The sequence below is a fragment of the Setaria viridis genome, chromosome 8, assembly GCF_005286985.2.
Source record: "Setaria viridis chromosome 8, Setaria_viridis_v4.0, whole genome shotgun sequence".
NCBI classification, from domain to species: domain Eukaryota; kingdom Viridiplantae; phylum Streptophyta; class Magnoliopsida; order Poales; family Poaceae; genus Setaria; species Setaria viridis.
This window is the reverse complement of record NC_048270.2, coordinates 988,303-1,003,769: the sequence shown is the minus strand read 5'-3', so window position 1 is coordinate 1,003,769 and position 15,467 is coordinate 988,303. Positions and strand designations below refer to the sequence as shown.

Sequence of the window (15,467 nt, the reverse complement as noted above, 5' to 3'; positions counted from 1 at the left end):
CTACTTGCATTGCATATACCTAGTGCGAGATTAAAGTTGGCTGATGGAATATGCGGGTTAGTTGTTGAACTGGGCGCTGGTTCAGCTTGGCTGTGCAGAGGTAGCAGTAGCAGGCCAAAACGCGTACCACAGAGTCTTCCAGCTTGCATTCCTTCACACGTCTGTCTCTGTCCTTTGCCTGCCCTAAAGTCCTTGACTACCAGCTTGGCTTCCAAGTTTCCTTGCTCCCACCGCCAGCTCCAGCTATATATCGGAGCATCTCCTTGCGGGAATGTCCTGCTGCACCATCAGCTCAGGTCCATCGCCGCGCGCTAGCTCTATCTGTGTGTCAATGGCCTGCAGCCGCCGTCGTGTGTTGCAGCTGGTTGGCCTCCTCCTCCTCCTCACCGCCTTGGCGCCGCGGCCTTCCACCTGCGCTAGGCCTCTCACCACCAACAACATCCTACTGCTGCCTGCACTTCCGGCGGCGGCTGCATCATCATCAGGTGCAGGCGCCACGGCAGCGCCGTCGTCCATGGCGCCCGGAGATCATGATCAGCACCGGCTGCCCGCTGGCAGCTACCAGTGGGTGCTCGACAGGAAGCCCCGAGGGAAGCCACCGCCCTCCGCCCCCAGCAAACGCACCAACTAACTCATCCATCAACAACGTGTGAGCCTGCAGAGACAACCAAATACCTAGTCTTTTCTTTCTTTCTCTATTTCTTTTCTTTTTTTAGCAGCATAATATGCAGTAGTATTGTTTTGTTCTTTCATTGTATCTGATGTTTTGCCTGATCGATATATAGAATGTAAATATGCAGCTACATATATTGGTTTTCCTAATTTAACAGGAATCAACGCGTAAATCACTATATATTGGTTTGTGAGTTGTGACAATGTTTTTTTCCCTTTATATTTTTATATTTACAAAGGAACAAGGATTCCAGCATTGAAAAGCAGATCCTCGAACTCCTCTGTATGTGACTAGTCTGAATGTATATACACAGAACAATTAATGATATCGATTATTGATTAATTACTAGGCAGCAGGTCAGGGCTAGCTAGCTGCTGCCTGCTGAAGATCTCAAGAAGCATGCATGCATGTTCTTGCTAGCTAGCTACCCATTTTGACCGCTGACTTGATCCGGGGATCGCGGAAAGGGGTCCACACGGAGCAAGTTTTACGCGCTTTGCATGCATCCCCAAGGTGACACGGATCCAGGGCAAGAGTCGCGTGCGCGCCATGAGTATCGACAGCTCAATCTCCCACCTGTCTTCATGCTGCCAGCCATGCACCTCCCGAAACTGAAGCTCATCCAGTTGTGACTTACTACGATGTTCATAGCAAAAATTTATGAACCAAATACTAAAACGGCCTACAATTTAGTAAGTACAATACATTGTAAAAATAAATGATTCAAATAATCAAAGTCGTGTCGAGAATGCAAAACATCTCTTATTTATGACTGGAGGGAGACTTATTTCTGAAATCATATCAATGCCCTTAACGACATTTCCAAACACAAAGTGGTGTAGCGAAATGCGATCGGCCAGCATAGCTACTGTTTTTGCCGTTACTTTATTGCAGCAATAATGTACAGAGTGTCATAGCTTATATGTCGCGAGCTTGTCACAAAACCATACCACTACTTTTCTGCTCGAAAAATACACACTATATACACATTTTTGCGGCCATGCATGCCATGGTGACACATGTACTTCCTCTGTACAGTAGTAACGGTTGTGCTTTCCAAGTACAAAAATTAAAGCATGACGTACTGATGGTGATGCTTGTCGTCCTTGCTTCTCCTGCCACGCGTGGACGACGACGAGGAGGTGGTGGTGGCCGCCGGCGCCCGGAAGCCGATGTCCTCGACGGCGCCGACGGTGTTGAAGAAGAGGCGGCGGTTGAGCTCCTCCACCAGCGTCCGGTGAAGCAGCTGGCTCCGCATGTCCACCATCGAACGGTTTCGCGTCATCCTATTATTCCTTCCATGGTGGCGGTGGTCGTCGTCACGCCGCCGCGGCCGCCCGGCGTGCGGCGACAGGCTGCACTGACGCTGCAGCTGCCGCGCGAGGGACTGCTGCTGGGCCGTATCTGCTCTCCCTGGGCTTCTGCTGCTGCTGCTCTCTCCTGGGCCGAATCTTGTGTTCTTGACCTGCTGGCCTGATGCTTTTGAGCAGGAGCTGGGCCCTACTACATGCCCGTCTTGAGGTGGTAATTGGGCCTCTTCTTCTTCATGGCCTGAGGCGTCGTAATGCAGAGCAGAGTACTTGCCGGAATGCATGGAGCTCGTGTCATCGTCGTCGCTTAAACAAGTGTACCAGTGATCTGCACCAACATTTGCCCAAAAATGCACACGTGTCAAGCCACAATAATTCATGTATTATTGTTGTGGTGTCTGGTGTAGCCAAAACAGAAGCACCAGTGCACTAGAAACAAAACACACAGATGCCATATCTGTAGATGGTGACGCGCCTAGATGATGGCTACGGAGAACAACCACCATGGACAACGAACCAGAACAGCCATAGTATAGTAGTCAACAATTTCCAGTCCAAAATTTCGGTGCTTTGTGTCATATCCGGTACACGTATGCAGGTACGTACAAAATCAGTTGGACCAAGATATATGCATGACATGCGCATTTTCATGTGTATGTTTGAACGAACTTTGGTTCGAAATCATTCAAAAAAAAATTTAATGCTGAGAAGAGAAATGCTGAAGCAGTTAAAAGAAAATTTTCTTGATACCTTTGGACCAGCCACCGGCATGCGGCCCCACCCCGCAGTGAGAACCCTGGGAGGAGGTGGGGGAAGAGGAGAGGTAGTAGAAGGGAGGAGGGCGCTCCTCGTTTTCGTCATCGTCGTCGTCACCATTTGCCGTGCACACACTGTACTCGTGCTGCTGCTCTCGCCCAGGCAGCAGCCTGTTGATCTCCTGCTCGATCATGGCCGCGATCTCCGATGGGTCGCGGTCCGTGATCTCCAGCTCCTTCACCATCTCCTCTGCCACCTCCGCCGCCGTGTCACCAGCCATGTCGAACGGAAAGTAGATATTGCGCACATTATTCCCTGCATCAACATTAGTTTCTGCATCAACATTAATTTCTGAAAAAAAAAAGAGAAGCAACAATAACGCTGGCGCGATGAATGTAGTGTACCTGTCTGGTCGGCGATCTGTACTTTGAGGAAGATGGTGTCCTCCTCGGCATTCAGCTTGCCGGTGATGGTCATGTCCGTCCTGATGGGGCCAGGAGGTTCTGCATCCTCGTCAACATTGGAGGTGCTGCATGTCGAAGAATGAGGAGCAGCGGGCAATGACGACGATGGCGGCATCACGGCACAAGGCGTGGAATGATGATGACCGTCGAGCAGGAAAGGGTCCATCAAGAGCTCCGCGGCGGACGGCCGCTTGGACGCTGCCACAAGGCACCTGCCGATGAACCTGCGCGCGTCGTCATCTTGGACACGGTAGAAGGCGTCGGGCAGCTTGCCGGCGGTGACCTTCTTGTAGATCTGGGCGGGGTTGGAGCATTCGCTGTACGGGTACTCCACGGTGAGCATCTCCAGCATGCACATGCCGAAGGAGTACACATCCACCCGCTCGTCGTACTCCTCGTCGTACATCTCAGGTGCCATGAATTCCGGCGTGCCGATGACGCTGTGCGCCGTCGACTGGTGGCGGAGCACGGCAGCGAGACCCAGGTCAGCGATCTTCACCAGGCCCTGGTGCCCGTTCACCAGTAGGTTGTCACACTTGAGGTCGCGGTGGATCACCGGCGGGTCGTGGGCGTGGAGGTAGGCGAGCCCGCGCAGGATCTGGCGCGCCCAGGAGCGGACGGCTCGGAGGCTCACGCGAGGGTAGCGGAGGCGGTAGGAGCGGAGCGTCCCCGAGGAGAAGAGCTCGGTGATGAAGTTGAAGGTGCGGCGGGGGACGTCGACCCAGGAGGCGTGGAAGCCGATGATGGCGTCGTGCCGGAGCGCGCTCAGCAGCTGCACCTCCGAGTACATGCGCTCCACCGCGTCCGGGGTCCGGAGAACATCTGCCAAGTAGGCCTGGTTCCACGCCACCTCCACGCCGCGCTCCTCGTCGAAACCACGGTACACCGACTTCATCGCCCCCTTGCCAAGGAGCTCATCCAACTGCACACAATCAAATTAGCAAGCAATTAGTTTTTATATATGCATGATTTTAATTAAGTTCATAATTGTCACATTAATTATAGTATTTATTATGCGCATCCTGAAGGGGAAAAAACAAAAGATTATCGTAGTTAAATCCCTGTAAAAATCTACTGACAGGATGTAGAAAAGTGACTAGCAGAAAAGAGCAACCACTACCATGCACATCTATTGGATATGACTTGGCAACGTACAGCATATCCTTTTGAAGCTTTCAAAGCATCTTATTATTGGCATATTGACTATTGGGAAAGTTCAAATACCAATCAAACACCAACTCTCTGACTATTTTGGATAAAAGCTTGCGACCTTTTCTGATTGGACAAGAAATCACAATCAGACTCTCTCATCACCTCACATTAATCATCCACTAGTTGACCATGTATAGAATATTGGTATTATCATTGTGTACAGCAACTGTTCAGTATTGGTCACTTGATGATGCCATCTGTGAATCCACCTGAGCAACTGACTAGTTAAGTTGATATAATATTGGACATCAATGTCTTGATGATTCCAACCTTTCATGTGGCTAATTAAACCTATCAGACACATGTCGCAGAACCATTTGATGTTATGTCAATTTTGTGACTAACCAACTCAACTCATATAACAGGATGCTACTGCAAATTGATCCACCTATAATTTACAGAAAATTTTACGTGGCCAAGAGAAGAAAAGTACTTATTTATTTTTCAGTAAAGAAAAAAAAAGTTGATCTAACTGTTGTGTGTTATCAACAAACTGTATGGAAAGATGAAAGAAACAAGATGTGCAGCGCCTCTCCTACACATATATATAAGGAGCAAAAGCCAAATGGGCATGGAAAGAAAAGAGAAAAGGCACAATAATTGTGTCCTATTTTAGAGGTAGCTCCGATGTGCACATCACAACGGAATCCATAACCTTTAAAATGATTAAGAAGAACCCTATAAGCTTAATGAACTAAGGTTTGCTGTCAGCATGTGATGCAAGTAGTCCTAAGCATCAATTTGTAGTACTCCTAGTTGCCTTGCTAAAAAATAATGTCAGGTTGTTCATTCTGAATCAAAGCATATACGGTAGTTCATATGCGATGCTCCGAATTTGAAGAGCAAGAAATTTAAAACGAACATTTTTTGTTTGTCATGAGCAATTAAACGAGGTGGAGGAAAGTAAGGAGGATGAGATGTGTGCAGTACTAGTACATACCCGGCCATAGCGTCCGGTGGGATCGGTCTCGACGTATCCATTGCTGTTGTCCCCCACCACCGCCAGCCGCCGGCTTCCACACCGCCGGGGACCGGACATGCTCGACCGGGCTTGCTACTACTTGTGGTTGCACCACTGATGAAGAGAAGAGAATTGCTAGCGGAAGAAAATGGAGCGGAGAAGAGGCGTGTGCTAGAGGCCGGGCTTGGCGAAGTTGTGGGTGTCGTAGTAGGTGAAGAAGACGCGGAAGAGGAGCCAGCTGAGGTTGGAGCAGTCGACGACGATACACGGCGCCATGGACGCCCAGCAGGACCCGGCAGAAGAGGAGGAAGAAGAAGAGGCCAGCCCCGCGTGTGCGTGCGCGGCGCCGAGGCAGCAGGGCCGTGCACTCATCTGATGCTGACAAGGAGATCGAGAGCGAATTTTATGTGGCAGCGACACGAGCGCGCGCTCCACAATAAGGGTCGTGGCAGACGATAACTGATGGAGAGAGATGGATTGAGTGATGGAACAGGATGCTTCCCTCCAACCAAAGTGCTTTCTGAATTTAGTGCAGCCAACTCTTATTCTGTCTTTCGCTCCATCACCTCAGTTTTTTGCGCATGCACCTACAGCACCAATTGCACTTGAAGAATGGAGGAATAAACGATGGATGGGAAATTACTGCCCTTGTTGTCACCTCACCTGGAAGAAGGCAAGCTACCAGATTGATGCGAGAGAAGACTATGTGTGGAAAGAAACCAGACTTGCTATCTGGAAGCAGATGGTTGGATTGCTCATTCATTTGCAGTTACAAGGGGAAAGCATCTCCGTCTGTGGAGGATTCTTCTGCGCTCCGCAGGAATTTGGGTGGAAAATAGCACAGGATGGACACGGAGCAGAGTGGCGAGAGCTGCAGCGATTTGGATCTTCTTGTGTGCAGACCGTCTGCTTTGCTTTGTTTTTGCTTTCAGAGGGGATGATATGCAGGTGCTTCAGAATTGAAATATGTAGGGGAAGGTAGGGGCTCCCAATTGGGATTTAGGAAGACCAACAAACCAATCCAACTAACAAACCGCGATTGTCGCATTCTCAAAATATTAAAATGCAAATGCCTTTTTTCAATAATATGCGCACATGATCCTTATTAGTTGACTTTGCTTGTTTCTGTAGGAAGCTCTGGCATATTCTTTCTGCATTTTTATTTCTTCTTTCAACGAAAAATTGGCAAAGCTTTCTTAAAGAGAACAAAATAAATTAGCAAAACTTTTACACCATTGTGACACCATTTCTTTCAACTCCATGCGTCATGTCAGGATGCAAAGACTGGGACAATGAATGCTATTCCAATGATGGATAAAGTTTATGATCCTGATTCACTCAAATCTACAAGCTAACTTTTTTTTTCATTTTGTTCATGTAACATTTAGCCGTAACGTAGCTATAATTTATTGTGGTACTGTTCATGCTAGGCTGAAAATAGCGGAATGTATTCTCCTTCATTCAGGGTTCAAGATTCCCCATGGATCGTTCTCAATTTCTCACGCCCAATATCCTTGTGGCGTAGTACCACCACCACCGGTTCAGACCTGAAGACGGCTCTCCTATGATCGGGACCCAAGTACAATCAGTTTGCTAAATTATGTGCGCTATGATCGTTATGTGCTTATGTGGCAGACACGAGTGACAAAACTCTTTGACAAAAGTTCAATTGGTTGGCTGCAAACCACACCTTTAAGATTTTCCTAGTACCCAGGCAACATGAATTTGGGCCCCAGTATATATGAGTATGACTAATAGCTGCTGCCACTAGCTGCGCCAACAAAAAACATGTCCCTCAATAATTCACAAAGATCCAATCTGAAGATCAAAAGTATTATCCACTAGAGGAGGATGCTTTAGTATGTGATACTCGTGCAATAGAGATGATTTAGTATGTGATATTCGTGCAATGGGCAGAAGAAAAAATAACCCCTGAAGAAAGATGCACCACAAATTTGCCTAGATTCTTCGCAAAAAAATTTTACCTAGACAACAAAGATGGGGGCCCATTGTTCATTTGGACTTGGGAGCCAAACACTCATTTAAATCCATAACTTTCAAGAAATTGAAGAGGCAAAACTAGGCATTTGACCCTTTTCCCTTAATGGAACAGGGATTTGACTATTCGTACTGTCGAAAAGGTAATATAGGACGACAGAACTTGAGCAAATGTACATGCCTTGGTTGTGTTTCTTTCTTTTTATAATTGGGAATGTAAAACCAAATGAGCAACCGTGTCCACATCTTCTTATTCTGCCCCTACAGCTCCTGAGGGACCCACCTAGGAGCAAGTTAACCTAATCTTAAGTTTTCTAAACATTGACTGCAATAATTGAGGTACAGAATCTATTGTAGACGTAACATCTGTATGTCCCATCCACCAAAAGAAGAGCATATAAGTGGGCATAATTGAAGTATATTACAGAGGGTTAGTGTGACCTCAATCTGTAGGTACAATATTTTGTAGAAATAATTGCTACTTGTGTGCTATAATGTAACATCTCATATGGAAATGAACAAGCAGAACTATAGACCGTCAGTAGGGGTGACATAGGGGAAGAAAAATTGCATAGATATGTGCCTTATGATCTAACCCACACTAGATATATTCTTTTCTTTTAATTTCTCGAGAAAAGGATATATTATCCTCCTTGTATTGCAAAAATCATATAAGATATGGTCAGTAGGATACATGATAAGAAATATCTGCCCCATAGTCGTATCCAACAGCATGCCTGAAAATATTCCAATAAATTAGCTAATTGAGTAATGCCTTGTTGTTTTTACAAAACTGCTATGGTCACTAGCCACATTTTTTTATTCACAAAACTACGAAATATTTAATATGCAACATGATTTTTCAGTCACTCACCCTTGCGTGCCAATTGTAATCTGTCCGTGATCTGAAATGAAGCCCTCGCCTTCCAAAAAAACAAAAGACTCACTATGATGCTAATTTATTAGTATGATACATGTAATTCTTTTATTTACCGTCAGTAAGGATCTGGCACATAATGTACCTTGACATTTTCATAGGTTAAATTACATGTTTTCAGATCAAGATAGGATTCAGATTCATCAATTTGAACTTTTACATGCGTGTTTAGCTAGTCGAGTAGCCCATCCTGAAAGCGGCACAAAATGAAAATATTTGCATTCCTATTTTTCTATATATGATCTGAAGTTGAAACAATTCAGAATAATTCATCAGCCAGTTTATATCGGTTCAAACTGAACATGTACCAAAATTTCTGCAATGGATAATCGCAAACCAATCGCTATCGCAGATGAAGCTTGTACAAAGCAAAGCCGCAATCAAGAGCACCTTATCAACTTTGCCTTCTTCTCAGCAACATTTTGTATATTCACATTTCAGAAGCCAATCTGGTATGTGGAGGAGTCGTTTTCCTAGTTGGGAAATGAAGACAAGCCCATATTATCCTATCTGCATATGCATATACTCACATACTAGACTATTTTTACTATGCTCGAATAACAACTTTTTTCTGTGACTAAACATTACGCAGTTTTCTTTCATCTCAAAGGCTGAGACGTGGAGTTTCAAAATCTCCCTCGAGGAAAAACTGTCACAAATTCCGAAGCACCGCCAGAGAGCGTGGCGCTCTCGAAGCACCGCCAGGTGTCCGGGGAGATCGAGGAGGGGTCCGGGTTCGCCGGCGCGGGCTCGGGCACCGGCGAGCACTCGTCGAAGTCCACCATGGGCGCCGGAGCCCGAAGCCCCGCACGAGAACCTATTCCCCGGCGGCGTCGAGCAACCAACCCGCTGAAGGAGGCGACTTGAGGCGATGCCGGAATCGGCGACAACCCAGTCCAAGGAACGTGCGCTGGGGGATGGAACAGGGAGGTGCAGGATTGGGGACAACTCAGTCCAAACCTTGGTTGCCTTTGGGCATGGACAGTTGGGCATGTCGCTTCTGTTCCTCGGAGGAAGGCGTCAGAGAAATTTGCTCTAGATTTGGACACACGTGAACGATGGATGATGATAGAAATTGAAATGGTACTTCCCTTCCCTTGATGATACCGTGAACGCACCAGCACATTAATAATGGTTTTGTTGGATGTTTGGATTTGGTAAAACTAATTTTGTATACACCGGTTTGAAAACAAATGTAGTGGCAGATAATTTTGTTACAATCATCATTATTCTACAAACCATGCAATGTGCCTCGAACAAATTCCCTTCAAAACTAGCTTAGTTCAACATTCGATTTGTTGTCAGAACTAAGTAGTGCGTGGTGGTTTTTCTTTTAGCTCCGAACAGTGGTGGTGGTTTTTCTTTTAGCTCCGTGGTATGTGGTATACATGGAACTATTAGATAGGATTTATCTTGCTTGAAAAAAAGTGAGTGGTAAAAGCTTCGATTGTGGCAAAAAAAGGAAGATTTAATTTCTTAGTAGCTGCTGACAATTCAAACTCTAATTACTTCTTTATAAAAAAAAAGTCTAATTAGTAATGGTGTGTATCTAGCTGTTGCGACCCCTTTGGCTAGTGTCAAACCAGCCAAGAGGCCAGCAATGGTCATAGTGCCAGCGGCCAGCTAGAAGGCAAGATTCAATATGAAAACGTTGCAAAGTATATAAATTTTCTTTTGTTTGTTCTATGTAAACTGTCTTATCGTCAGAGAGCGATTACTAATCTTACAATAGAGAGGCACTTGTCAAAGATTTGCATCATGTTCCAAGGTATTTATCATAATGAGATATAGTAATATAGGTCAATCAACGTATTTATACACGCCTTCGCAAAAAAAAATGTATTTATACATGAAAAACTGTTCTAATTAACCTCTGCATCATGCTCAAGTGGAGGTGGGAACGGCAAGCCCAGTCGCTCACTACATTACAGCAGTAGTGGACCTACGGCCCATCAGCCCACCAGCAGTGGAAACGGCAAGCCCATGCAATCGTCGGCGCCAGCCAACTCGTACACCCCGGCCGCCGTCCTCCGCCTCCTTCGCCGCCTCCCCCGCCGGAGGGCAACCGCCGCCGCTCACCAACTTCACGCGCTCCTCGCCAAGCTCGGCCTCCTCCTCCACCCCACCTTCCTTCCCGCTCTCCTCTCTCACCTTCCGGCCACCTCCAGTTCCTCCCTGCCCCTCCTCCTCGCCGCCCCTCCCAACGTCCTCACCCCGTCCCTCTTCTGCCCTGTCATCGCCGCGTTCTCCACCTCTCCCGTGCCGTCCTGCTCGCTCGTCCTCTTCAACCACGTCTCCTCCCTATCCCTCCCCACCCCGCTCCCCGCCTTCCCCGCTCTCCTGAAGTCCTGCGCGCGCGCTTTCAAGCTCAGCTCCGGCGCCAGAGCTGCTGCGGTGTTTGCCGCCAAGGGGGCCGAGCTGCATTGCCGTGTACTCAAGTTGGGATGCAGTGAGGATCGGTACGTCCAAAACGCGCTCGTGTCCATGTACGGCAAGCTCTGTCTCCTCGGGGACGCAAGGAAGGTGTTTGCTGAAATGCCTGTGAAGAATGCCGTCTCTTGGAATGCACTTGCCGGGGCTCATGGCGTTGCTGGGGACTTGGAGGGTGCGGAGGGTGTCTCTCAGGCGACTCCAGCAAGGAACGTATCGTGGTGGAACACGGAGATAATGAGAAATGTGAGGCTCGGGGATATGGCTGAGGCAACAAGGATTTTCGTGGAGATGCCTGAGAGGGATGCTGTGTCCTGGAACTCCATTATTGGTGGCTATGCAAAACTTGGGATGTATGACCGAGCATTAGATGTTTTTCTAGAGATGCAGGAGAGTGGTATGGAACCAACAGAGCTGACGGTTGTGTCAGCACTTTGGGCTTGTGCAGGGACAGGAGAGCTAGAGCTGGGGAGGAGAATCCACAGTTACCTTGCAAGCAAGGGCATTGCAGCTGATGGGTATGTTGGCAATGCTCTGGTCAATATGTATGCAAAATGTGGCAGCTTGAAGCTCGCCAGACAAGTCTTCTACGGCATGTCAATCAGGGATGTTACATGCTGGAATGCAATGATTATTGGGTTGTCGGTCCATGGCCACTCGTGTGATGCCCTGAAGCTGTTTGATTCTATGAAGATTGAGCCTGATCATGTCACGTTTTTGGGTGTCTTGACTGCTTGCAGCCATGGTGGCCTAGTGAATGAGGGAAGAGCATATTTTAATAGCATGATTGGAGACTACAAAATTGTGCCTACTATGAAGCACTATGGTTGTATGATAGATATGCTCTGCCGCTATGGTGAAGTTCATGAGGCTTATCGAATGATCAAGGATATGCCTATCAAGGCTAATTCCGTGCTGTGGAAGATGGTTATGGCTGCATGCAGAGTGCACGGTCACTTTGACCTTGCTAACAAAGCTTTCCATGAACTGCATCAGTTGATGCCAATGGATGATGGGGATGTTATCACAATATCAAATGCTTATGCACAGGCAGAATGGTGGGATTATTTTGAACATCTGAGAACGAAGGTGATAGGATGCAGTGCTTCAAAGCATGCTGCACACAGTCAGGTTCATGTAAGATAGCCAACCAATATAGCTGCCACAAACAACATGGAGCAATGATAAGATTGAACTGCAGGAGATCTCTTGGCTTATATAACTGAAGTATCGTAGCTCCATTGGCTGCGTTGGTGGTAATTTTCCGTTCCTTACTCAACTTCGTTGCACATACAAATATTACTCTGGAGTATGTTCTAAGGCAAAACTTGCTTTTATGTTTTAGGCCATTACTGCTTGCAGTCCTCTAGACTGCATACTTAATTGTGATTAAAGAAAAGGTGATTGGTGAGGGATGTTTCTATCTCCAAAATATTGTCTGAAGTCCAAGAACTCTCTTGATCTGACACTGACCGCAACTGGTTTACAAGACATGTGGTAAGTATTTTTTTTAATTCCAACAAGTTCAGCTGCAGCAGATTGTCCAAATACTACCTACTTTAGCTCTAGTGCTGCAATACCCACATGTTGTGCATTTAAGAGGAAGTGGTATTTTCGCTAGTGCCTGCAGCTCTACTGGCTACTACTGCACGTCTGCACCTGAGAGTCACAGTTCGTCCTTGCAAAAGTGTGGTCAGTTTGATCAGTGAAATGGATTGCATTATATTTACTCCTAATTAAGAGAAAACTTAGATATGTGCAGTAGGGAGCGTACGCAAGAGATCGTAAATAATCGAGCGAAAGTAACATGGATCTTGGAACCATGTATAGAACGGTATGTTTTGGAAACAAACACCGAAAGCTATGATGATACGGACTATGCGTGCATATTTTCTCGTGGTTGGCAGAATCGAGTTGATGCATATACATGCTTGTGTGTTTTGGTACCATGAACTTAAGCCAGGTTTGTCGTCATGTATAGGTTATAGTCACAGGTGTGGTGTGGTGTGGACTGTGGAGGTATGAAATGCAATGTTTGTCACCAAATAAACAAGCATTCAGCGGCTGGCTATTGCTACACATATAGCAAGGTTGCCATCGGCACCAACTCATTGCAACATCGCAATGTTACTTGTTTCTTTCCATCCAAATTTAGGGAAAAGCAAGCAAATGAGAAAATGCCTTTTATTTCCCGGCCCTCCCCTCTATATAAACCCTGCTGCTACTAGATAGCCGTCGTCAATTCACACTCGCAGCATCTCACACCAATCGAGGCCGGCCATGGCTCGCCCTGCATGCCAGCAGCAGCTCGCCGTCGTGCTCCTGATGCTGGCGCTGTTCCTGGCGGCGCCGTCTGTGATCAGCGCGGTGACGTGCGGGCAGGTGGCGGGTTACCTGACCCCGTGCATCAGCTACGCCATGGGCCATGGCAGCGCCCCGCCGGAGGCCTGCTGCTCCGGCGTGAGGAACCTGAACGCGGCGGCCCGCAGCACCGCCGACCGGCAGGCCGCCTGCAAGTGCCTGAAGCAGATCACCGGCAGCATGCCGGCGCTGAAGCCGGACATCGTGGCCGGCATCCCCAGCAAGTGCGGCGTCGACATCCCATACCCCATCAGGCCCTCCACCGACTGCGCCAAGTAAGTTTACTTCTTCTTTTTTGAATTTTATTCCGGCCTCTGCAGCGCTCAATATAATCATCCTTCGATTGATTCGTCTTCTTGGACATTTTTTTTTTGTGCGTGCAGGGTGCAGTGAGAGAGCAAGAAGCATGCATGCATGGTGAATACTAATAAAGATCGATCCATCGAGCTGCATGTGATTACTTGTACAAGCACTTTATTAATTATCTACTCATCAACGCTCTAGGGGTCGATAAGTGAGAGAATGAAATTAAGAGCCTCGATCGATGTATAGCATCCAAGGACCATGTACTTTCTTAAACCAAATCAATCAACTACAGGTCTCCTAAGCTGCTACTACATGTAGAGGTGGAACTTGGGCCGTGCCGTGCCAGCCCGGTTCGGCCCTCTCGTGCCTCGTGCTGCGTTGTGTTTAGACTACTAGGCATGCTAGGCGCGTCGTGCCGTGCCGGCATGGCACACTAAGTCTTTTACTAGGTTCAAACTAATATTAGGATGATATAACATGTGCTAATGGATTATTTTCGTACCGTGCCGGCCCAAGTACGATCCAAGATATATGCCATGCCGTGCCACCTGTCGTGCCGAGATCCTAAGTACGTATCGTGCTGGTACGGTCCTAAATTTATAGTGCCGCGACGTACTTTGAGCCGTGCCTAAATGTCGTACTTCGTGCGGCCCACAAATAGCACGGCCTAAGTCAGCTCTAGCTACGTGCATGCATGATTCACATGAACGTAATATCCTCGATTTATATACACAAAGCTATGTCAAAATACACCGTGCTCGGCGAAGCTATCTCGGCCCAATAACTTTATATTTTCCTTCAAGTACGGCCCAATACAATAGTATAAGAAAGTGGCAACCAATTAGAAGCCCACAACTCATAGGACCAGCCCACTACCATCCATGGGCAACCGGCATCTTCACGAAGGTCTAAACTCTGACTCTCTACCCTCCTAGTTTTATATATTCATTCATTCATCTAGATCTTCCCCAATTCTATACAAGGAAATTGAATCGAAAATTTTCAGTGATGGGAAATGGATGCGTCTCCTTTTCTGCTGCTTATATAGTTGCATACTTGCATTATTGTGCCACTAAACTTACTTATGTATAGGGAATCACGTCGATCTAGATGAAAGCACCCTGCCTGCCTGTGCGTAAATAAGGGTGGGCATCCCATCAGGATTTAAATCGTAGAGTCATGTGCATTTGTTTGATTGCAGTTGGTACTACATGTCTGCTGGCAGCTACCTCACCAAATTTTGATGGCTAAACATGTTACGCATTCAATACAAAAGCTAGCTAGTAATATAAAGGTAAACTTAGCCCGTGTTTGTTTTTTTTCAATGGACTAAACTTTAGTCCGTATCCTGTTTGATTTCATGGACTAAAGTTCATTAATGCAGTTGAACAAAGATGTTTTTACCCCCTATCAAGACCATATGTTCTGCCTTGTCAAACACTCCTGTGTTGTACTGTCGTGCCCCTATTTTGCTACTGGCCGCGCTGCTAGCCGATTTTGTGCGCATGACACATCATCAAAATTGGTCATACATTCGCAAAAATGCTCATACATTCAAAAAATTATCCATACATTTGAAACCATGACAGGTATGACCTACTAAACAAACCATCGGCTATTCAATCACGGAACTGATACATGGTTTGATCTTCGTCCCTGTGACGTGTATTAGCTACATTTCCTTGAGAAGACGATGCTTCAGAGAATGGAACAAAGTTTTCATCATGATCAACCAAATCAAAGTCCGCATCCGCCAAAAAAACTCTCTCGGAATTATGAAGTGCCATGCATGCAATAATTATTTAACTTTGCTTTGGCATCGGATAACTTGGTAGATCTATCAAAATCCTCCACTTCATCTTCAAAACTCCAAAAGACCGCTCGATGACATTACAAAGTGAAGAATGTGCATAATTAAATTGCTCTTTTTTACCTCTTGGCATTGGACCTTGTCGATACTCCGGGAGATGATACTTTGTACCCTTGTACGGTGTAAGATAACCCGGTCGGTTTGGATACCTCGAGTCGACAAGATAGAACTTGCCTACATATTCAATTT

General features: G+C 46.7%; 3 protein-coding genes across 5 annotated transcripts; 2 read left to right on the top strand and 1 right to left on the bottom strand.

Moving 5' to 3' along the window:
* Window positions 1-1,512: 1,512 nt before the first annotated feature.
* LOC117833128 (probable serine/threonine-protein kinase WNK7) lies at window positions 1,513-6,357 on the bottom strand. Of its 3 annotated transcripts, XM_034712524.2 has the most exons (5): window positions 6,040-6,357; window positions 5,356-5,963; window positions 3,144-4,125; window positions 2,734-3,072; window positions 1,513-2,311 (listed from the first exon to the last, which is right to left on the bottom strand). In XM_034712524.2, the coding sequence occupies exons 2-5, from the start codon at window positions 5,452-5,454 to the stop codon at window positions 1,743-1,745; spliced, it is 1,989 nt and encodes a 662-aa protein (XP_034568415.1). In that variant the 5' UTR covers window positions 5,455-5,963; window positions 6,040-6,357; the 3' UTR covers window positions 1,513-1,742. The 3 variants fall into 3 exon arrangements, with proteins under 3 accessions (XP_034568415.1, XP_034568416.1, XP_072151583.1); XM_034712525.2 differs by having other exon boundaries at window positions 5,356-6,357; XM_072295482.1 differs by having other exon boundaries at window positions 2,734-3,054; window positions 5,356-6,354.
* Window positions 6,358-10,256: 3,899 nt separating this feature from the next.
* LOC117833129 (pentatricopeptide repeat-containing protein At1g74630) lies at window positions 10,257-12,361 on the top strand. The gene is made up of 2 exons (XM_034712527.2): window positions 10,257-11,997; window positions 12,087-12,361. The coding sequence occupies exon 1, from the start codon at window positions 10,295-10,297 to the stop codon at window positions 11,885-11,887; it is 1,593 nt and encodes a 530-aa protein (XP_034568418.1). The 5' UTR covers window positions 10,257-10,294; the 3' UTR covers window positions 11,888-11,997; window positions 12,087-12,361.
* A 660-nt stretch (window positions 12,362-13,021) lies between these two features.
* Window positions 13,022-13,709, top strand: LOC140220049 (non-specific lipid-transfer protein 1-like). Its single transcript, XM_034712528.2, has 2 exons — window positions 13,022-13,377; window positions 13,486-13,709. The coding sequence occupies exons 1-2, from the start codon at window positions 13,022-13,024 to the stop codon at window positions 13,493-13,495; spliced, it is 366 nt and encodes a 121-aa protein (XP_034568419.1). The 3' UTR covers window positions 13,496-13,709.
* Window positions 13,710-15,467: the final 1,758 nt, after the last annotated feature.

Bases quoted from the DNA above. Each gene is read 5' to 3' on its own strand.
- LOC117833128 (XM_034712525.2), bottom strand. From the start codon at position 5,454: ATGTCCGGTCCCCGGCGGTGTGGAAGCCGGCGGCTGGCGGTGGTGGGG. The intron at 4,126-5,355 runs GTATGTACTAGT...GATTGTGTGCAG, and splicing joins CCACCGGACGCTATGGCCGG to TTGGATGAGCTCCTTGGCAA. The intron at 2,312-2,733 runs GTATCAAGAAAA...ATGTTGGTGCAG, and splicing joins TGCCGGTGGCTGGTCCAAAG to ATCACTGGTACACTTGTTTA.
- LOC140220049 (XM_034712528.2), top strand. From the start codon at position 13,022: ATGGCTCGCCCTGCATGCCAGCAGCAGCTCGCCGTCGTGCTCCTGATG.
- LOC117833129 (XM_034712527.2), top strand. From the start codon at position 10,295: ATGCAATCGTCGGCGCCAGCCAACTCGTACACCCCGGCCGCCGTCCTC.